This window comes from Neodiprion virginianus, chromosome 1 (assembly GCF_021901495.1).
Source record: "Neodiprion virginianus isolate iyNeoVirg1 chromosome 1, iyNeoVirg1.1, whole genome shotgun sequence".
In the NCBI taxonomy this organism is placed as follows: Eukaryota; Metazoa; Arthropoda; class Insecta; order Hymenoptera; family Diprionidae; genus Neodiprion; species Neodiprion virginianus.
This window is the reverse complement of record NC_060877.1, coordinates 13,203,232-13,221,004: the sequence shown is the minus strand read 5'-3', so window position 1 is coordinate 13,221,004 and position 17,773 is coordinate 13,203,232. Positions and strand designations below refer to the sequence as shown.

Sequence of the window (17,773 nt, the reverse complement as noted above, 5' to 3'; positions counted from 1 at the left end):
TGAAAACCAATTTTCTGGATAATTGCCGTGACGAGTGTCTTTAAGCTGCGAGTGAATCGACTGCCGTCAGAGTAACGTCATCATGCTCTTTGCTCCGACACAATGCTGGTGGTATTAAGGTACAGCATGACGTATACAGTGAGTGGATAAAGAAAGAAGGAAAAGAAAAAAATCACGGAAAGCACAAAAGAAGGGAACAGGAACAAATATAGGTGGGTGTAAGATATCGGACGTTTCGTGATCGTCGAATCGTCGAAGAAAATTGCTAAATTCCAAAGAACGAAATAAGAATTTTGAACGCGTGCTGAACACCGTTTTCATACAAGTTTCTCCTTTCGTTTTGTGCGCTTGGACGCGAAACGAATTTCATACTTACACGACTGAACGACGAATAAGCCGCTCCATTCGCAATCTGAGACTTTAATTTTTACCCAATTCGGCTTTCGAATTTTCAAACGATAAATTCACTTTCAAACGTAAATACGGTATCCTTAGACGTCGAAATACGCTCTCCGGGGAGGTAAGAGATTTGTCGAGGCAGCTGGTGTTTATTTGACTGAACCCGGCATCGTTGAAGGGGTAGATATTTTCTCACTTTAATCGAAATAAACGTCTGCCTGATTTGAAAAAAAAAAAAAAAAAAAATATTGATCAGTTTAAAAAGAATATTCAGGAATTTTCCCTATTTCACTGCAATTTCAGTCACTCGAAAAATTAATTAGATTCACGTACGGTTTTTTTCGTAAATCAGTATATATGAATACAAAAATTTGCCGAAGCTTCTGAAAAGCTTCTTTTCCGAATATCTTTCGATCGTTTCCAAAGCTTCTTCGAAAAATGTTCAACTTCATAAGGAAGATTAAACGTGTTGTTGAATTTATCCTTTTCTTTAATACATAATTCGCTGAGTAAAGAATCTATTTCAACTCGAGATGTACGGAGGAAAATCCGTCTCTTAGAAAATTTATACACCCATCATCTAATTTTTGAACCTCTTTAACGGGATGAAGAGTCCGGAGGCTTTTTCCTCATATTTAAAACATCTTGCTTAATTATAAGATTAAACGAGGGCCGTAACATTTGAATAAAAAGTTAAGAGAAGACGACGAAAAAATTTTGAAAAACTTCGAGCGATGTTATTTTCGCGCATGACGGTAAGCACAAACGAAAAAATATCCTTAGATATTCGAATAACAAAACTTACGTAAGATATCATAACGACTCGAGACAAGGTTTTATCGTTAAAATGTTTTAAGTGCTTGAACTCTGTTGTTTTTTTTTTCTGATTCTAATCTTCTCGGGCTTATTTTATAAGCGATAGAGATCTCCAGGGATGATTTGAAAAAACATTTATAAAAAGTTATCTCCGCAGTGGATAAAAACAGGTTAATGTAAGTACAGTTGAGACTATGAAGTTTATAGTTTAACGCAAGTTATTGTATTAATTCCTAATTCATGAGAATCCCAATGCCACTCATATTTTCTATAGAGGACAAAAAAAAAAAAATTTAAATTAGGGTTTTTTTTGATACCACTCTTCGCTATAATATCTGTTACCTTTTCTAGAAACGTTCGAAAAACGACTAGGTATTTTATCACCCGGTCTGGCTTAAAATTTGGTTTTTATGTACAGAATATAAGGGTGGAGTGTGTTTCTGATCACAACTGGCTCTCCCTCTTCAAAAAACTAATTGAATATTTTGTGATTTGGATCAAGATCGGATTTAAAACTTTGAAAAATTATTTTCTGTACCACCTTTAACCCTTTTATCACAAATTTTCCAACACAATATTTAGGCCTGATTTTGATTGCTCGGGGATTTTTGGGGTCACGGATCATGAATCCGAAGTCACAATTTGATATTATCTAAATTCAAGATGGCGGATCCAATATGGCGGATGTTAAATCGAAAAAACTGTCAAAATTCGATGATTCTGGCCGATATTTGTTACTGAGAGTTTTTGGAGTCGCTGATCACGAATCTGAAGTCACAATTTGATAATTTTTAAATCCAAGATGGCGGATCCAAAATAGCATGTATATGTGTGTGCGTGGGTTTAATAATGTGGAAAGGATTAGATTTTTCCATATTTTGATAGTCATACGAAGTAATAAAGAGCATTTGAAGTTCCAAATGTACTGGGATAAATATGGGAAATGGAAATTTTTGAGGTGGGTCCCTAAACATCCCACTGGGACTGAAAGGGTTAATGTAGAAAACCTGATTTTCCGAAAAATTATCTAATATTTATATTGATATTTCGAGTAGTTAAAGTGGCGTAGAAATATGCATAACCGATTTTCACTAGATTGAATCTATCGCTTATTGTTCAACCAAAATGGCGCATCTCATCAAAATTCTACTTAATTATTCCCTACATTAAATCCAAAATCATGAAAATCCTAGGATGAACTCAACAATAGTCCGTTTGTGAGAGGACATTAATTAGTCGATTCGAACACGAAATCATTCAACAATAAACGCTCTTTGATCTAAATATCTAAATTATTTGAAAATTTATCGCGATCAGTGGACAATGTGTGGATTAATTCAGCCACGTTTCAATCGACTGGAAATTATACGTTCTAGCAGGGTTTTACTGCGTGCACTTTTCACTTTATATTTTCATTTTAGTTGCAGAAAATTATTTCACTTCAAACCACGTACAACGATATGCAGAAAACATTTTCAGCAAAAGAATATACTTGATAAGCAAAATGATGAGTATTCGTAAAATTATCACGCGTTCCGACTGAATTATCAATTGTATTTACACACGGCACATTTGTTCTGAGGTTTATCGCGTGTAGTAAAGGGCTGCTCGAGCTTTATCACGCCAAATTCCTTTGCACAAAACTGTACAAATACAACGATTATGACATTATTGTTATACGATTAAATCCGATGTTTCATCGGGCAAACGTCGAAAAATTCACGCCACGACTATTGAGCCATTTTTTCACTCGTCATTGGCTCACGACCAGTCGGCAAAACAGTTTACGTTATTTTTTGACATTCACTGGCGATTTGATAGATCTGATATGGAATTCTACTGTTGTGGGATAATGTTTGAATGATATATCTAACAAGAAAATGCGAGCTAAAAGAAAGAAGATAACTAATAGTAACGACGACATATGATGGACTATATCAATGATTACTTAATTAATCAGATGTTGATTCGTTGCTCGACGCACAATAATCAATAAGCTTCTTAAACCTTAATTAAGCCTTGCGATTCCGTACAACAGAGCCACCCAGTATATTAACAACTCTCTCCAGCGAACGGTGTAACAACAATAAAAACAATAACAACGACGTTTCGAAAAGGCTTTTCTCGAGGGGCAAATCATTTGAACTGTGAAACTTTTCGCACAAACTGAACATCCGAGCTTCACGGGCACGAATTAATTGGAATCGCGGAAAGTTTACGCGCCTGCTCTTTAATTTTAATTTTTATTTCTTCTAATTTTGTTCATTTGTTCATTTTTCATAGCGGTTACACTTTTGCCCTCGGTCAATATTCCGCGTTCCCAACCTCGCTGTGATTCTCGGGCAAACGCACGTCAGAATGAATAATCGAATTCCGTTTAGCTTGATTACACGCAGGCAGGTAGATTGACGTGTGTGTTTTGCACATAATTCGCTTGGTCATCGTTGCAGCCAACGAAAAATCGTCGTTGTCAATCCGGGGTGAAGTCGGAATCGCCTGTTGCACCGAAATCCCAGATTCACTGTATATTAGGTATAGGTAGAGCCGGCGTTCCTGATGGGCGATATTTCATTTTCCAGTAAAACTCTTTCTGCTCCACTCTTTCACCAAGTTACGCTCGACTTATTTCACATCATTTCACTTCGTTGCTCGATTTCACACATTTTTTTCCCGTTCGTATTTTCGTTCCAGCGAAGCGACGCTCTCGGCTTTCGAGAATCCAAAATCGATCAGCTTCCCGGATAATCACGACACTCCACCAAATTGTCAGTTTGCCAAAATATTTCACCAACGATTTATTCGCTATTTTTAATACATTCGAAATCGTTATTTTGTTTACGGTACCAAATTGTTCTCAATTGAAAATCAAAGTTGGAAAAATATTTCTAATTACTTACGGATGAAGTAAACGGATGAAGAAAAAAAAAAAACTAAGAACCACATCGATCAGTTTTTCTATTTAAGTCAACAACTCGGAGTTATATTTACCTTTTCAATTTATTGTTCGCACTTATTAAATCGAAATCGCTCACTCAACAACGTGCTTATTCACACGGTGTGGGAAAAAATATATATATATATCATATATTATATATGTCATATATAATCCCGATCTGATTGTCGACGAATTCGGTGGGACAGCGAGTTTAATTCGGTGAGTGAAATCGAGACAGATTTTTTTATTAGTGTGATTTACGACAAGTATGATTATACGGCGAGGGCTGAGGGGGAGGAGAGACAGAATGGGGGTGAAACGATGGGGCGGAGGGAGGGCTTCACCCAATTGAAAGAACACAGAGCCGGGTGCCTGTTGCACGGGACAGATTCGTTTGCCGTCGGTTTAAGGAACGATGAACGAATCTCGGCGATAAAAGCTCGAGTCGTTGATCGTAGGCCGGTAGGCGAGACTCAGACTCGTCACACGGAGAGAAGAGAAAGAGCAGATTTTACTCAAAACGGCAACGGAAAAGAGGGAAACATCAGGGCTTTTAGTAAAAAAATACCCGCGTCGACTTTTTTTTTTTTTTACCGTAAGTGTAGCAGTTTTCACCGATTCTAGAGTAATTTCTGCATTTTATGAAGTATGTTTTACCGACGAACCTGGATCTGTCCTTCTTTTCCAGCAATATTGAGTAAAATCTGCTCCTTTATTCTCTCCGTGGCAGATTGCACGGGGTTAGATTTAGTTAGGATCGTGGCATTAATCGAGACCGAATTCAAACCGAGAATGAACGGAACGATGGTCTCAATCGCGGCTATTGTAGGTAGGCCTAAATTACACCTCTCTTGCCCCATAACCCTATCCCACAAATTGTCGGCCCACCCAGAGTTTGTCGGTAAGCGCAGACGATCAACTTGATTGAACAATCGGCTCGTCACAACGGTACAACTTGCAATTGTTGTCGAACGGCTCCGGTGCTTCTAACACCATTGTTTCTGGCACCGTCTCACGGAGACGCGTATCCTCAATCCGTGCCTTTGATACGCACCAAATATCGTACGATTATATACCGTCCAGTGAACACCGTACGATGTGTTGTGTGTTTTTACTTCCCTTTTGCACTACGTGTAAACGATTGCGGAAATAGTCATAATAAACGCATGATTTCGGTAGGTACGTGTAAAGACATACAATAAACGTGGCAATGTATCATGTGGTGTGCGGAAAAACGGTGACAGCATGCCTGTAGACGATGGGACTGCGTGTTACATGGAGAATATCCCGAGTTTTGGATAATGTTTCCAAAATTTGGTGAAATATTTGAAATATTTTGCTAAATGGTAAAATTATCGGGAGCCATCGACACGTGCACAGACACACAAAGCAACACGCACACTCATGCTTGGAACACACAATGTTTTGTTTTTAATTTTTTTTTTTTTTTGTTTTTTTTTTTCGTTTTTTTACTCTTTCGGGACGGCTTTTATAGGCAGACATCCATGGACGGAGCGGTTCAGGGGGGATGCTTTTGACATGGCTCGATGACCATAGTTGCTCACCTGAGGTAGAAGCATGGCGTGTGGCAGCGGGCGCGCCTCACCGCGCACTGACGGCAGCCTGCGCGAGGCAGCCACCCTGACGCCCCTCGGCGCCATTCCCTCGGTCGCCCTGCACCCCGTGCCCGGCGGTCCTGCGACGAGGACAAGGACCCAGGACCGAGGAGGTGATGCGAAAAAAAGACAAAAAAAGAAAAAAAAAAAAAAAAAAGACGATCCTTGGAATCGATCAAATTCTATTAAACCTAACCTAAACTAACCGGAATCGATCAAATTCTATTATCTGATACGTGCTTTCGACGTAAAGACGAATCTCGACGCTACAGGCAACAGACGGGTCAACGAGAGAAATTTTTTTTAGTTTCTTTGAGTTTGTACTTACATAAGCGAATTTTCATTTCATTGCATCGAATGATGAAAGAAAAAATTCATTTATTTCACACCAAGTTTGTCCTCGTCTTTTTTTACATTGATTAATATCACAGGTCAACGCGAATCTTGAGTCCCAGCTTCTTGATGTCAAGTTTTTTGATTTCTTTCACGTGACTAGTAAAAACATGAAAATTAAAAAAAGGATATTTTTATTGCATAAGGTTTCGTCTTGTAGAAACTAGAACCAATTTACGGATTTTAAGGTAAGTTACATACTTTCTCAAACATTTATCGTAAGTGACAAATAAATCTAACATAAACTAACCTAACCTATTTTCTCAAACATTTTTTGTAAGTAACAAATAAACAAACTTCAGTTTCGTATTTGAATCACTTTTATTCAAAACTTTAGTTGTGAAACTGAAGTTTGTGTATTGAGAAATAAGTTAATTTTCTTAAAATCCGAAATATCGTTCCGGTTTCTACAAAAGCAAACTTCACCGAATAAACCTATTTTTTCTTGCATTACTTGCGTGGAAGAAATTAAAATTTGACTTCGAGAACCCAGACTCAAAATTCATGTTGACCGGTGCAATTGATAAAAAAATTCTAATCACAACAAAATGGATTATTCCATTGCTGTTGTACACTAGACTGTTTCGGATTAGACCATGTTTTTTTTTTTTTTTTTAATTGGAAAAAGGGCGGGACGTTGGTTTTTGCCAAATTGAAAATTGAAACCCTTGAAGTGTAGGATTCCTAGCTCAAGCCTAAGATGTACTTTATTTCATATGACTTTCCCATGTAAATAACGTGTCAAAAAGTACGTACGTAGTTTAGTTTCTTCGCTCAGAATTTTCCAAAACAACTGTGTAGTACAGTTTGACAGTCGAACCGGCCTGGGTTTCAAATGAATAATGACATATTTACTTTCATAGACTTCGAAAAATCGGTTTCAGTCCACCATTTTGAACAAACTTTGAAAAAGTTCTTACTTCATTGAAATCTTGTTTCTGGTTGTTCCATTATTGGAAAAACAAACTATTATCATACTCGAAGATAATGTTATTACTTATACCTACCATCATCTCCAATTAACGCTGTATTCATAATTATTTTGGGAAATTGCGCGAAGAAACTAGAACAACTATGTTTGTTACACGTTATTTCAATGGGTCACATTCTGTGATGCACTACTTAGACTTGAGCTGAAAATTCTACATTTCCGGAGAATTTGTTATACGAAAAAATAGTGTATTGACTTCGACAATCAAAAAAAGATCACGTCTTGGTAGCGAGATAGGACATTGTGTTACAAGCGCGAGAAGTAGGCAACTTCCGATGAGTGTAAAGCTTGCACCGTGTGCCGCAAAGGCGAGTGCTGTAAACACACTAGTTAGATATTTTACTTTTGATAGTAAGTTTGATTTGAGAGGCACTGAAACCGCGTGAAATTGTCATCAGACAACTTACGCTCAGTGACACAGTGCGTAAAATTAAATAATTCGAACTGCGCATGCGCCAAAGAAAACCCCAGTGTATGAAACATAGAAATTCACCCGCGCGCATGCACTAACGTTATTTTACCGCACTGTTCAGGATTCAGGCACTTTATGCACGCCCCACAGACTTCAGAAACAAAAAATTCAATTTTTTCTTAACTTTTTAACTATGGTGGCTTATGCAAATGATCGGGTTGAGTGAAAAAAAAAACAACATGTTGCTGCAACTTGAAAGAGTTTATCGTATGTACACTTTTATACACGCAATACTCGTATGTCTACCAATGTGAGAATCGACCCATAAAATATTGCCGTTGATCAGGTGTCTGAAATCGCTCTAAGAACTTTATAAACGTACTGTGACAGGAAGTAGAAACAGTGAACTCGACTGTAGTAGCGAAATAAAATTTTAACCTAACTTACAGGAGTTGACAGAAACAAATGAGCCTAAGCAGTCAATTCGGGAATTGAAATTTTTTGAGTGCCATTAACCGATTCACGCGATCTGCGGCTAGTTAGATTTCAATTGAAATTCTGATACATTGATTCTTATTGTTAATCAGGTAATTTTGGAAGATGAATCAATTCCGTGATAATAGAAACTTTGAAGAAACCAGTAGCAATCGATTAATCACAGGTGAAAATGCTCGATTCTTAGAAAATCGATTAAGCATTCAGCATCGTCAGACCGAGAACCTCGATAGGAACGCCGTTCGCATTCTACCTTTACCCGGCCGCTTTCGAGTCGTGCTGAATGAAATGGCCCCGGTGGTCCCCTCCCTCCTTCTTTCCTTTTTTCTACTCTTTGCGGTAGAAGGGGAGGAACGGGGCGAGGGAGGAGAGTGCGAGCCTGAAAATAGACGAGGGTATTTTTCGGGGTGCCGAAGGTAATTCGATTTTTCTCGATGTTTGTTTATCTTCCGCAGGGGCTTGAATGAAAACCTCGTATACATGATTGCCGGCACCTGCATACCACACGTATTTGACAACGAGTGGGAGCGAAATGTATTCGAATACACTGCACGGCGAGCGATACCTTTCCCGTCACGTATATATATATAATTCTTGAAATTACATGACCTAAAATTTAACTGAGTTACACAAGTGAAGAATTTATTTTTTAAGCCAGTCAATGGAATAGATATGTGGGAAGATTTTACTTCTTATCAAACATCTTATCAAACAAGAAGTCACGCTAGTGAAGGAGTTTGAAGATTACCTCTTTGCATCGGATGAGGAGAGGCGAATTAGATCGTCGACACTGTTATTTCATAGTCGGTTAAGGGTAAATGATAATACGCAAGAATACTTAAAGCTGCTTTTCCCGCTGAATGTACGTTTTCACATATTATACTATTTTTGATGAACCGAAAACAAGGTTAGTAAAAAATGCTTTCCATTTGGTTTGTTATGCATTGGATCATTATGACCATTATTTTAACGTGTAAGAAACACAATCTAACTAGGAATTCATTGTAAAATTTTCCACGAGAAATAGTAAAACAAACACTGCTACTACCATACATATAGTCGTATGTGAGAGGCCTCTACTTCGAAATTTTATTTCGGGTTAAGATCAAGGTGCGAGATATTGATTCGCTAGCGTCGACTCACGAGCCGTCAGAACCTAAGCCAGATCCCTCACTAGCAATCTATCAATTCCGCGTTACAGTTCTAGCGCCAAAGCCGCGCGTGCTCTTTCTTCATCCTCCGGAGAAGTATAGGATCCCTGTAGAGGAAATGGTGATGGGTGATCCAAACTTCCGAAATCACCACCTTGTGGCCGATTGAATATGTCTTGTTTTATTTTATTCTACATTTTTCCCACCAACCAAGGATTTCAGTTTGAGTGAAGATATCGAGGCACCGTGTATCGCTTGCATACAATGATATGCGACCTGCTTGAAAATTCAATTTCGAAAACTTACGAGGGTGAAATTAGTAACGTTAAAATAAGGAAACATCAGAGAAAAGTTCATTATTGTGAAATTTTAGAATAACTTTCGAGAAATTGGATTTCCAAATTATTAGTATATTTTCTTCATTATGGTTTTCTAATTTTCAGACAATCCTAAAGGTGCAAAGTAACGTTGTTTCCTAACGTTACTAACTTCAACCTCGTGAAAACTTCGCTTCCGCCAAACGTCTTTCGCGGTTAGTTGACCCACTAGTTACTACCGTTTTATCAATTCCTTAAATCCCGAGAAACTTTTTTCTATCGAGGACTCGTTGAAGGAAAAGCAGATGGAAAAGTTGAGATAAATATGCTGCTTTTTTAATCAGATTAAATGAGTAGATTATTAAGAACATTCGTCGATAAAATTCTTTTTCTAACTGTAAAAACTAATACTGAATTTCGCCAAGCTTTGATAGTTTAGACAAAGTTTGTATACGGTATAAATTTACTTTGACCTCATCGAACGAAAGGTTTCAAAAAAGTTCAGCAAAGTTCGGAACAGAAATAACATGTACCGTGTACTTGCATGATTTGTGGAAGTAATTTCAATTTGTTTCAAACGCCTCTAAGTGTGTCCGTTAAACTTAAAACTCACACATTCACGCTCTGACAATAATTACCAGAGAGCGCCAACTCATTGATCAAACCGCTTGTAAATAATTTATGTATATGTGAAAACGTTTAATCGTTCAAATATGTTCGAAATTCACGGTGAATATATCATCTATTCAATATGGCGTCTCTGCACTGTTGTTTCAAGTTTGAATGGAATGCATAGCCAGAAATTCACTAACGTTTATAGAAATATTACCTTAAAATTGTTGAATGCAAAAACTAAGTGAGAAACGTTGCATATTTACCGAGAAACTGGCAGGTCAACTGATTGTGAGTTGCATTTTGTGCCACTTCGTATTATCGAAGAAAGGAGTTTCGTTGTAGGTTTCCTTGTTCCAACTTGTCTGCATCTCTTCACAGCTTCACCGAGCCCATTAAGGTTACACTTAAAACATAAACTGTTATATCATCTACTTGGACACCTCCGCTATAGGAAAAAAAGTGACCCTCGCTCTCGACGAGCAGAAGGGTTCAGCTAAAGAGGGAGACGAGAACCCGCAAAGACATTATTTTTATCCGGCATTCGCTGCTGGTTACGCTAAAAATCGTCAATTTTTATTGGCGAGATACTTGCCACGTTCGAAGATGGTTTGGAAAAAATCCGTACTGCTTAATATAGTTCAATGAACAGTATTGATCGGTGATTGCAAAAGTGAGAGATGGAAATGGTCGGATGTAGTTTTGATTAACTGCGTTCGTTGACCAGATTCCGGACATTGCATCCAGAATCTAATATTTGATTATACTACATTTAAAGCGACTTAATAGTCCAGAATAGCGATTGTTTCAGAATAAACCTGCTACAGGCTGATCGAATAACGACTGAAATTGATTGCATACCGGTTAATAAATTTCAAAGCAGTCTTCCCAAAATGGGACGCAATATTTATGCCTTCGCTCCAGTTCACGTTTATTTTTTCAGTTGCCGATGTAGGTACAGATATGTTTGAGATAACAGAATATTCGCTGGGAACTCTTAGATTTTTATTCATTAATGCGCATATCATTTCAAGCCATGAGATGTAAAGGGTGTAGAACGGTGCTTAGAGTTTATTTTCTCTTTACAGAAAGTCAATGCATATAAACATTGTAACGATAGGCACCGAAAATCTTAGCAATATATACACATCTTTGATCGAACGATAACTGCCTACCTTTATCGACAGATTTACCAATCGATAATACAGCTATCTTTATCGACAGATTTACCAATCGATAATACAGCTATCTTTATCGACAGATTTACCAATCGATAATACAGCTATCCTTATCGACAGACTTACCAATCGATAATACAGCTATCTTTATCGACAGATTTACCAATCGATAATATAACTAGATTCTAATGATTCTTTTACTCTACATCATAATTCTATGGATATAATTGGCACTGCTTGCTCTTCGTACTCTGTCCCTTCCCACTTGCCGCTGACCGTTGACCTGAGTACGTTGTTCGAATGTTTATATGCTTTGTTTTCTCTTTTTCTTTTCCTCTATAACTTTTAATTTTGTCATTATATTGTGAACAAATTTTCAATATAAATTCGTGCCGAGAAGCGCCCCCACTTGGGCCGAAATGTTACACTGTAAAAAATTGACCAAAACTAGCCAGTGTCTACTACTATGGAACAATTTCCGTGGTCATTTCAGAACTTGGATGTCAAGTAGTGTTAAATTGACATCGAATAGTGTTGGATTGACACCAAAAAATATTTTACAGAAGCCCACACCGCATTTGTTTTCCACTGCAACAAGATTTGTTTCGTACCTTTCGAACTTCATTTCCAAAAACACTACCCTTTTCAATATGCTGAGGTCAAGAATAAACTTTCACGAAACATCGCAATAACTATCCTCAGAATAGGTACGTTACATAGACAATCGCACAGGGTCAGAAGGGTCCGGAGTGGCTTCTGGCCTAGCTGTTATATTGAATTTGTTGATTGAATTCCATCGCAGCGTGCGACCTCGATAAAATCAAAGTACCCCCATAATCGGGGAGCAATTTGAACGCCATTTATCGTATAACGGCACGAATTATCTGCGCAATCATCCGTGGCTCTCTTTAAGAATTAAGGCCTGTGTAACGAAGCGTTATAGGTTTTCGCAAAGTGGACGGGTTTCGGTGGATTCAATGAAACGTTTCGTGAAAGGTTTGAGAAATGATGTAACGTTGATGGGGAGGGCTTTCCGAGGTGCTGGGTGAACTGGATTCACGGTAAAAACCCTCGTGTGTTTCATCCTCGCCCGTGAATAAGGATCGTTGGAAAAAGGCGACGCGTGCTGTCGTAGAAATATGCGAATATGCTTAAGTCGCCCAGATGGTGTGCGTGAGCTCTCAGAGTTTCGGATTGCCGTGAAATAGTGTTTGGAACAATCGTCTTGACCGCTATTTCAGACTGGCAATAAATCGGGTTTATTATGTGTTCGTAAAATTTATGAATTTACAACATGTTTGACATCTAATCCATTAATTATTCGAAACGAGCCCAGTTTATCAATACCAGTTATTTAAATATATAAGTTTTTTCATTCACAGGTTTTTATAAGTATCGTTACATTTGTATATAGTAGACAAGTAGAACAACAGTAAGATAATTTTTTTTTATATACAATACTTCCAAATTTGAAAATAAAATAATCGTACCTATTAAAAATACTACATGCATTTTCCGTGTTAATCAATTAGAATTCACGTTTATGTTTGACCAATTTCAAAAGTGTTTTAGTGGCGTTATTATTACGCCGTTCATCAATTCTTGCATCCTCGTAAGCCAATGGTTGAATTTTTTTGTCTAGTTAATCCAATAATAACTTTTCAATTATCAATTTATTCCTACTTTTTCTATTTCGTTCAGACTTGTGTGGTTTTTTTTTTCATAAGCTCACCTCTAAATTCACGTCGATGTCAAATCGTGCTCGAATATCCTCGATTGAGGGCCTCAACACCTGTTTCCACCAGCACATGATTTCATAAATGTTAATAATCTGTGTGAATTCGTACTATCGTGAATTCTTAGAAATTCAGTTGCATGACTTCAATAATTTCGGCGATTCTTCTTAATTTTCACCGAGGTGTGAACGATTTGTGTTTTTTTCTTTGAACTGAATGTAGAAGCTTTTTGCGTCCCGCTGTTAATTTTTCCCCCTTTATTCAACTTATAATTAGATTGCTGTAAAACATTCGCTGCGACCAGTCTGAATATTTACCGTTTCATACATTCTGAAATACTTGGTTGACTTGAAAATTGTTGTTCCGGCATATTTTGGCTTACAAAGATGTTTTCAACACGAGCAATCGCTTTTGTAGCATTGGACTCCTTTTGGCTCCGATATGGTCACAGAAGAGTTTCTATGAAAGAAGTCAAAAATACCCTTTAAAAGTCGATTTGAATAGAAGAAAGATCATATTGTTAAATCCACTGAAATAGCGGGTATCTTTTTATTGCGGAAAAGCCTTAGCGAACTTTTGCTTCTCCATAAACTCTTATAAATATTATTTGTTTAAATGTGTACACAATTCTTAGCGTGACAGTTATGGACACGTGATCATTTTTTTTTTTTTTTGTCAAACATCTTATATTCAACTAAAGCCGCTAAAATACGTTGTGAGGATGAATTTGACTCTATTTATATGCATATTTAGACATGATAAAAATATTGGTTGAGATATTTGGCCGAAAAGTATTATTGCCACTTTTAACGTTATTTTAATCACAATTGTATTTGAAACTTTTTACGACATTAGTGACGATAATTTATTTTAGAATGAGGAGAGTAACAAAAAAACACTTTGGTAGATTCACCAAAATATTTTCTTGAACTAACCAAACGTTTCAGACAAATAATACTTTTTTATGAAAAAAATGCGATTGAGAAATCTCTGACTTTCTGTCTTTCTGTATGTCTCAACACAAAATTACGATACCGAATTGTTACATTCGTGAACAAAGAGATGTCCTCACATTGTAAAAAAAAATTGCGCGATAGTTATGAAAATTAGACAAATAACGTTCTAATATTGTCTACGTATAAATTGGTGAAGGATTATTCGCTTTGTTGCTGTTACGACTAAAGGTAATGATATTTTGTTTGATGCTATTCACTTATACCTTTCTTACATGGTGACTACAGATTTTTAATTTTTCCTCACTCTGCCGAACGTTTTGTATTATTTTATGAAAGCTAATGAATAATTTTTTCGAAGATTATGCTAATAATGAACCGTATAAATTATAATTTGTAGGGAATCGAAGCATGTGAATTCGGTGTCGACCTAATAGCGGAAGTAATTGACCTTCATGTCGACGACCTGAAAACAAAAAAGTTATTAATGTTCTGCTCATTGCAATAACAATTGGAAACTATATGAAATAATAATTTTTAAGCTTTCAGCGACTTAGTCATTGAACAAAGTCAAAGGGTAGAGGAAACGATAATGCGTTCGACGCTAATTGCCGTTATTTGTCAACTTATGCTTCGCGTCTACTGCCAGGAGGCGATTTTCCCATTAATCACAATCATCGATTAAATTTCTTCTCGCACACATCGATGAGCCTTGAGGCCTTGCGACTGACGCCATTTATTGTCGTCGTTAATGTGGCACGTGGATGTCGGAAAGCTTTTAATGATCGAAGCGCTCAACGAGTGCTGCAGGGGTAAGTTTTAGTACGGTACTGTTGCTCGGCAGTGTACAGATATCGATCCAAAATTCCCAGGGTGATTTCCCGACGCGTTAAAATGCTCCATAAACTGCACGGACGCATCGACGAAACATTTGGATCTCTTTACGGTTATTGTCCGGATGTATTTCCCTAAATGATTATTTTCCGTTGAGAAAAAAAAAAGTAAATAAATAAACAAAATGTATTTATTTACATTTTTGAAAGTCCAAGTAACGCTCAGATTAATTTGATTACCCATGGAGAAATTGAACATGGAATTTTCAGGAACTTGTCGTTTAGAAATACTCGTCCTAGGAGAATGATAAACTTTTTGTTATCAACGATCTTTTCAGAATATTTCAATGTTACTGACGACTTTTTCAAGTTTATCTGATACATTAGGTTATATTCAATAAATTGGTGTCCGATAGTTTCAGATAAACAAATCACACATAACTTGATTCATTTTTTATCAAAAATATACATCTAATTGGCAGTTGCCAGATGAAAGACAGTCGTTCGTTTTTTCTCGTCAAGTATTTGTTACAACGTTTATTTATTTATTTATTTATAATTTTTTTTTTTGCTGAACGCCAGAGATATGACTTTTTGGGGTCAAACATAAAAAAATAATTGTTGATGTGATTTAAAAAAATATGTATACTCTCTACGGTCACTTTAAAATATTCTTAGGAATTCAAGAAGTCATAGTGATTATCAGCAGCGGAAATCTTATTAAAGGTGAAATGATCATTTCAGGATAGCCACGCGCCTATTAAAGCAATTCTAGAGATGATAAACTTGGATTCTTAAGAATTTATCATTCAAAAAAATGTCTGAGTTTATTAAGCGTCGCATTAATTTGCTTTATCCCATTTTTGGGTGTAGAAGACTGTGCGCTCCGAGTCTGAATCTGAATCCGGATTGAAGATTGCGTAGGCAGAGAAATGCAGCACGAGTACTCGCAGTGAGAATAATTTCATTTTTTACGAGTCGACCACAAACGGCGCAGACGTTTATATGTACTGTGAATTAAAAATCCTCAAGGGAAGAAAAGAAAATTCTCTATTCTCCTCCTTCTCACCCGCCTTTCAGGGGCTGAATTATACCTCCTCATTTCAGAGTCGACGATTATATTCCAAAGTGCGTGCTGCAAGCGTAACTTGAGAACGGACGATGGTATAAAAAAACAGCACATGATAACTAGGTGACAACCACAATTTATGTCTGCAGGCTCTTCTTTTCCCGTAACATGAATTAACGTTCAGAAATTTAATTTAATCACACGGAAAGCAGTTTCGGGGTGTAAATAGAATTATTTTCATAGACTTGATAGCTAGCTAAAAAGTTACAGCTGAATTTTTTTGTTCTTTGTTGTCAATATTGTAACGTTGGCAATATCGATATTGTTAATTTTTTAACTAAAAAATTTTTGCGACTATTGTTTTTGAGTGACACTATTGGATTACAAAGGTAATTTAATCTCTGTTTGCAAAGATAAATTTACCTTTACTATAATTTGTCCAAATTTTTAAGTACGACTCAACATTGAGAAATTAACAAATCCTGATTCTATGGATTATAGTAAGGTTCGAACCGTCAATTTTGAATGTTTTTTTTTTCTTCATTGTTATCACGGAGTTTAATTTAGAAATTTAGGCAACTTGTAATTAGTTTGATTACTTTTTTACAATTCAAGTTTTCTGACCATGCCTTTTCACTGTAAAAAATGTACATGATATCAAAAATTCCCAACGTTGGGGATCATTGGAAATGTAATTTGTACGTCTTCGGCAGCTTGTTGTTTATTCAATTGAAAGTTTTTATTGATAAGTTGATAGATACAAATCGCATGCGTCATCACTGCCATTTAGGATACGAATTGATTTCGTCACCACCACCATTTTTAATACAAATCTACGCCATCTTGAATTTCGTGATTTGTACCCGAACGATTCAGCACAACTCTTCGTAGCCATAACTTTTCGCGACCGATGACAATACCCATTTCGCAGAACGCCTCTGCCTAAAGGTTTCTAATGCTAAACGAAAAGAATATATTTCAAACCGTTAAATCTCTCATTTCTTAAGAAGGTTCGGGGGTCAAAAATCTACATTTCTTATTCATTTTATTAGTGAATCGTACATTGCGTATTCATTAAAATGATCAAATTCGCGAGCTACAATGATCTCGTTGCAGATGTAAAAAATTGAAATATTGGAATTATAAACAAATGCTTGGAGATCGATACTTCACTTCAAATCATTGAAAAATAATGTAAAATCTAGTAGATTTGTAAATTTCACTCGACGTTGACTCTGTTTAGTTGAACGATTATTTTCTACGAACTCACTGAAACACTTTTTCTTATCATGTTAGCATCGGTGAATATTCAATTTTACAAAATTGCACCTTTACTGATTATAGTCAACAAACGCCAATTTCGAATTAATGACTGAAAAAATCGGTTTCAATGACTTTTGTGAGAGGTTGTTTTTTCGAATAAAGTGAGCCATTGTAGAGTCAAATCAAATGAATTTATTATATTATTAACTATTCTGAAACTATTCGAAACAAATTAATCACCGACATCTGAAATTTTATATTTTATTATTTATTATTTTATATTTTTGCATTTTTGCCACAATTTGATAAATACTCAATTCCTGACTATTCCGTAATAAAATGAATAAAAGGTATCGATTTTTGGTCAGTCAGATATTTGGTAGAGAATCGTAATATTCATCACGTTCCGAAATCACGTAATTTATTTCGCAGAAGATCGAGAAGAAGAGCAACAAGAGTAACAAGAAAAAGCGGACAAAAAAGAAGAAGAGCAGGGAAAAAATCATAATTTTTCCAAGGGCTTTGATCTTTCTCGTCCTAAGATCCATCAGCTATTCATCACTGCCGCTGTATAGCGGCGTCCGGTTCAAAATACGCGAAGGAG

General features: G+C 36.5%; 1 protein-coding gene across 2 annotated transcripts in view; it reads right to left on the bottom strand.

Moving 5' to 3' along the window:
- The window catches only part of LOC124310134 (dopamine receptor 1-like), a 121,189-nt gene extending 115,445 nt beyond the window's left edge, over positions 1-5,744 (bottom strand). The window contains exon 1 of one of the 2 annotated variants that reach the window (XM_046773817.1): positions 5,716-5,744. In XM_046773817.1, the coding sequence (XP_046629773.1) occupies positions 5,716-5,730 (15 nt within the window). In that variant the 5' untranslated portion in view covers positions 5,731-5,744. Of the gene's footprint in view, positions 1-5,623 lie in introns of both variants that reach the window. The other variant, XM_046773816.1, reaches the window with a different exon arrangement.
- Between the last annotated feature and the right edge of the window lie 12,029 nt (positions 5,745-17,773).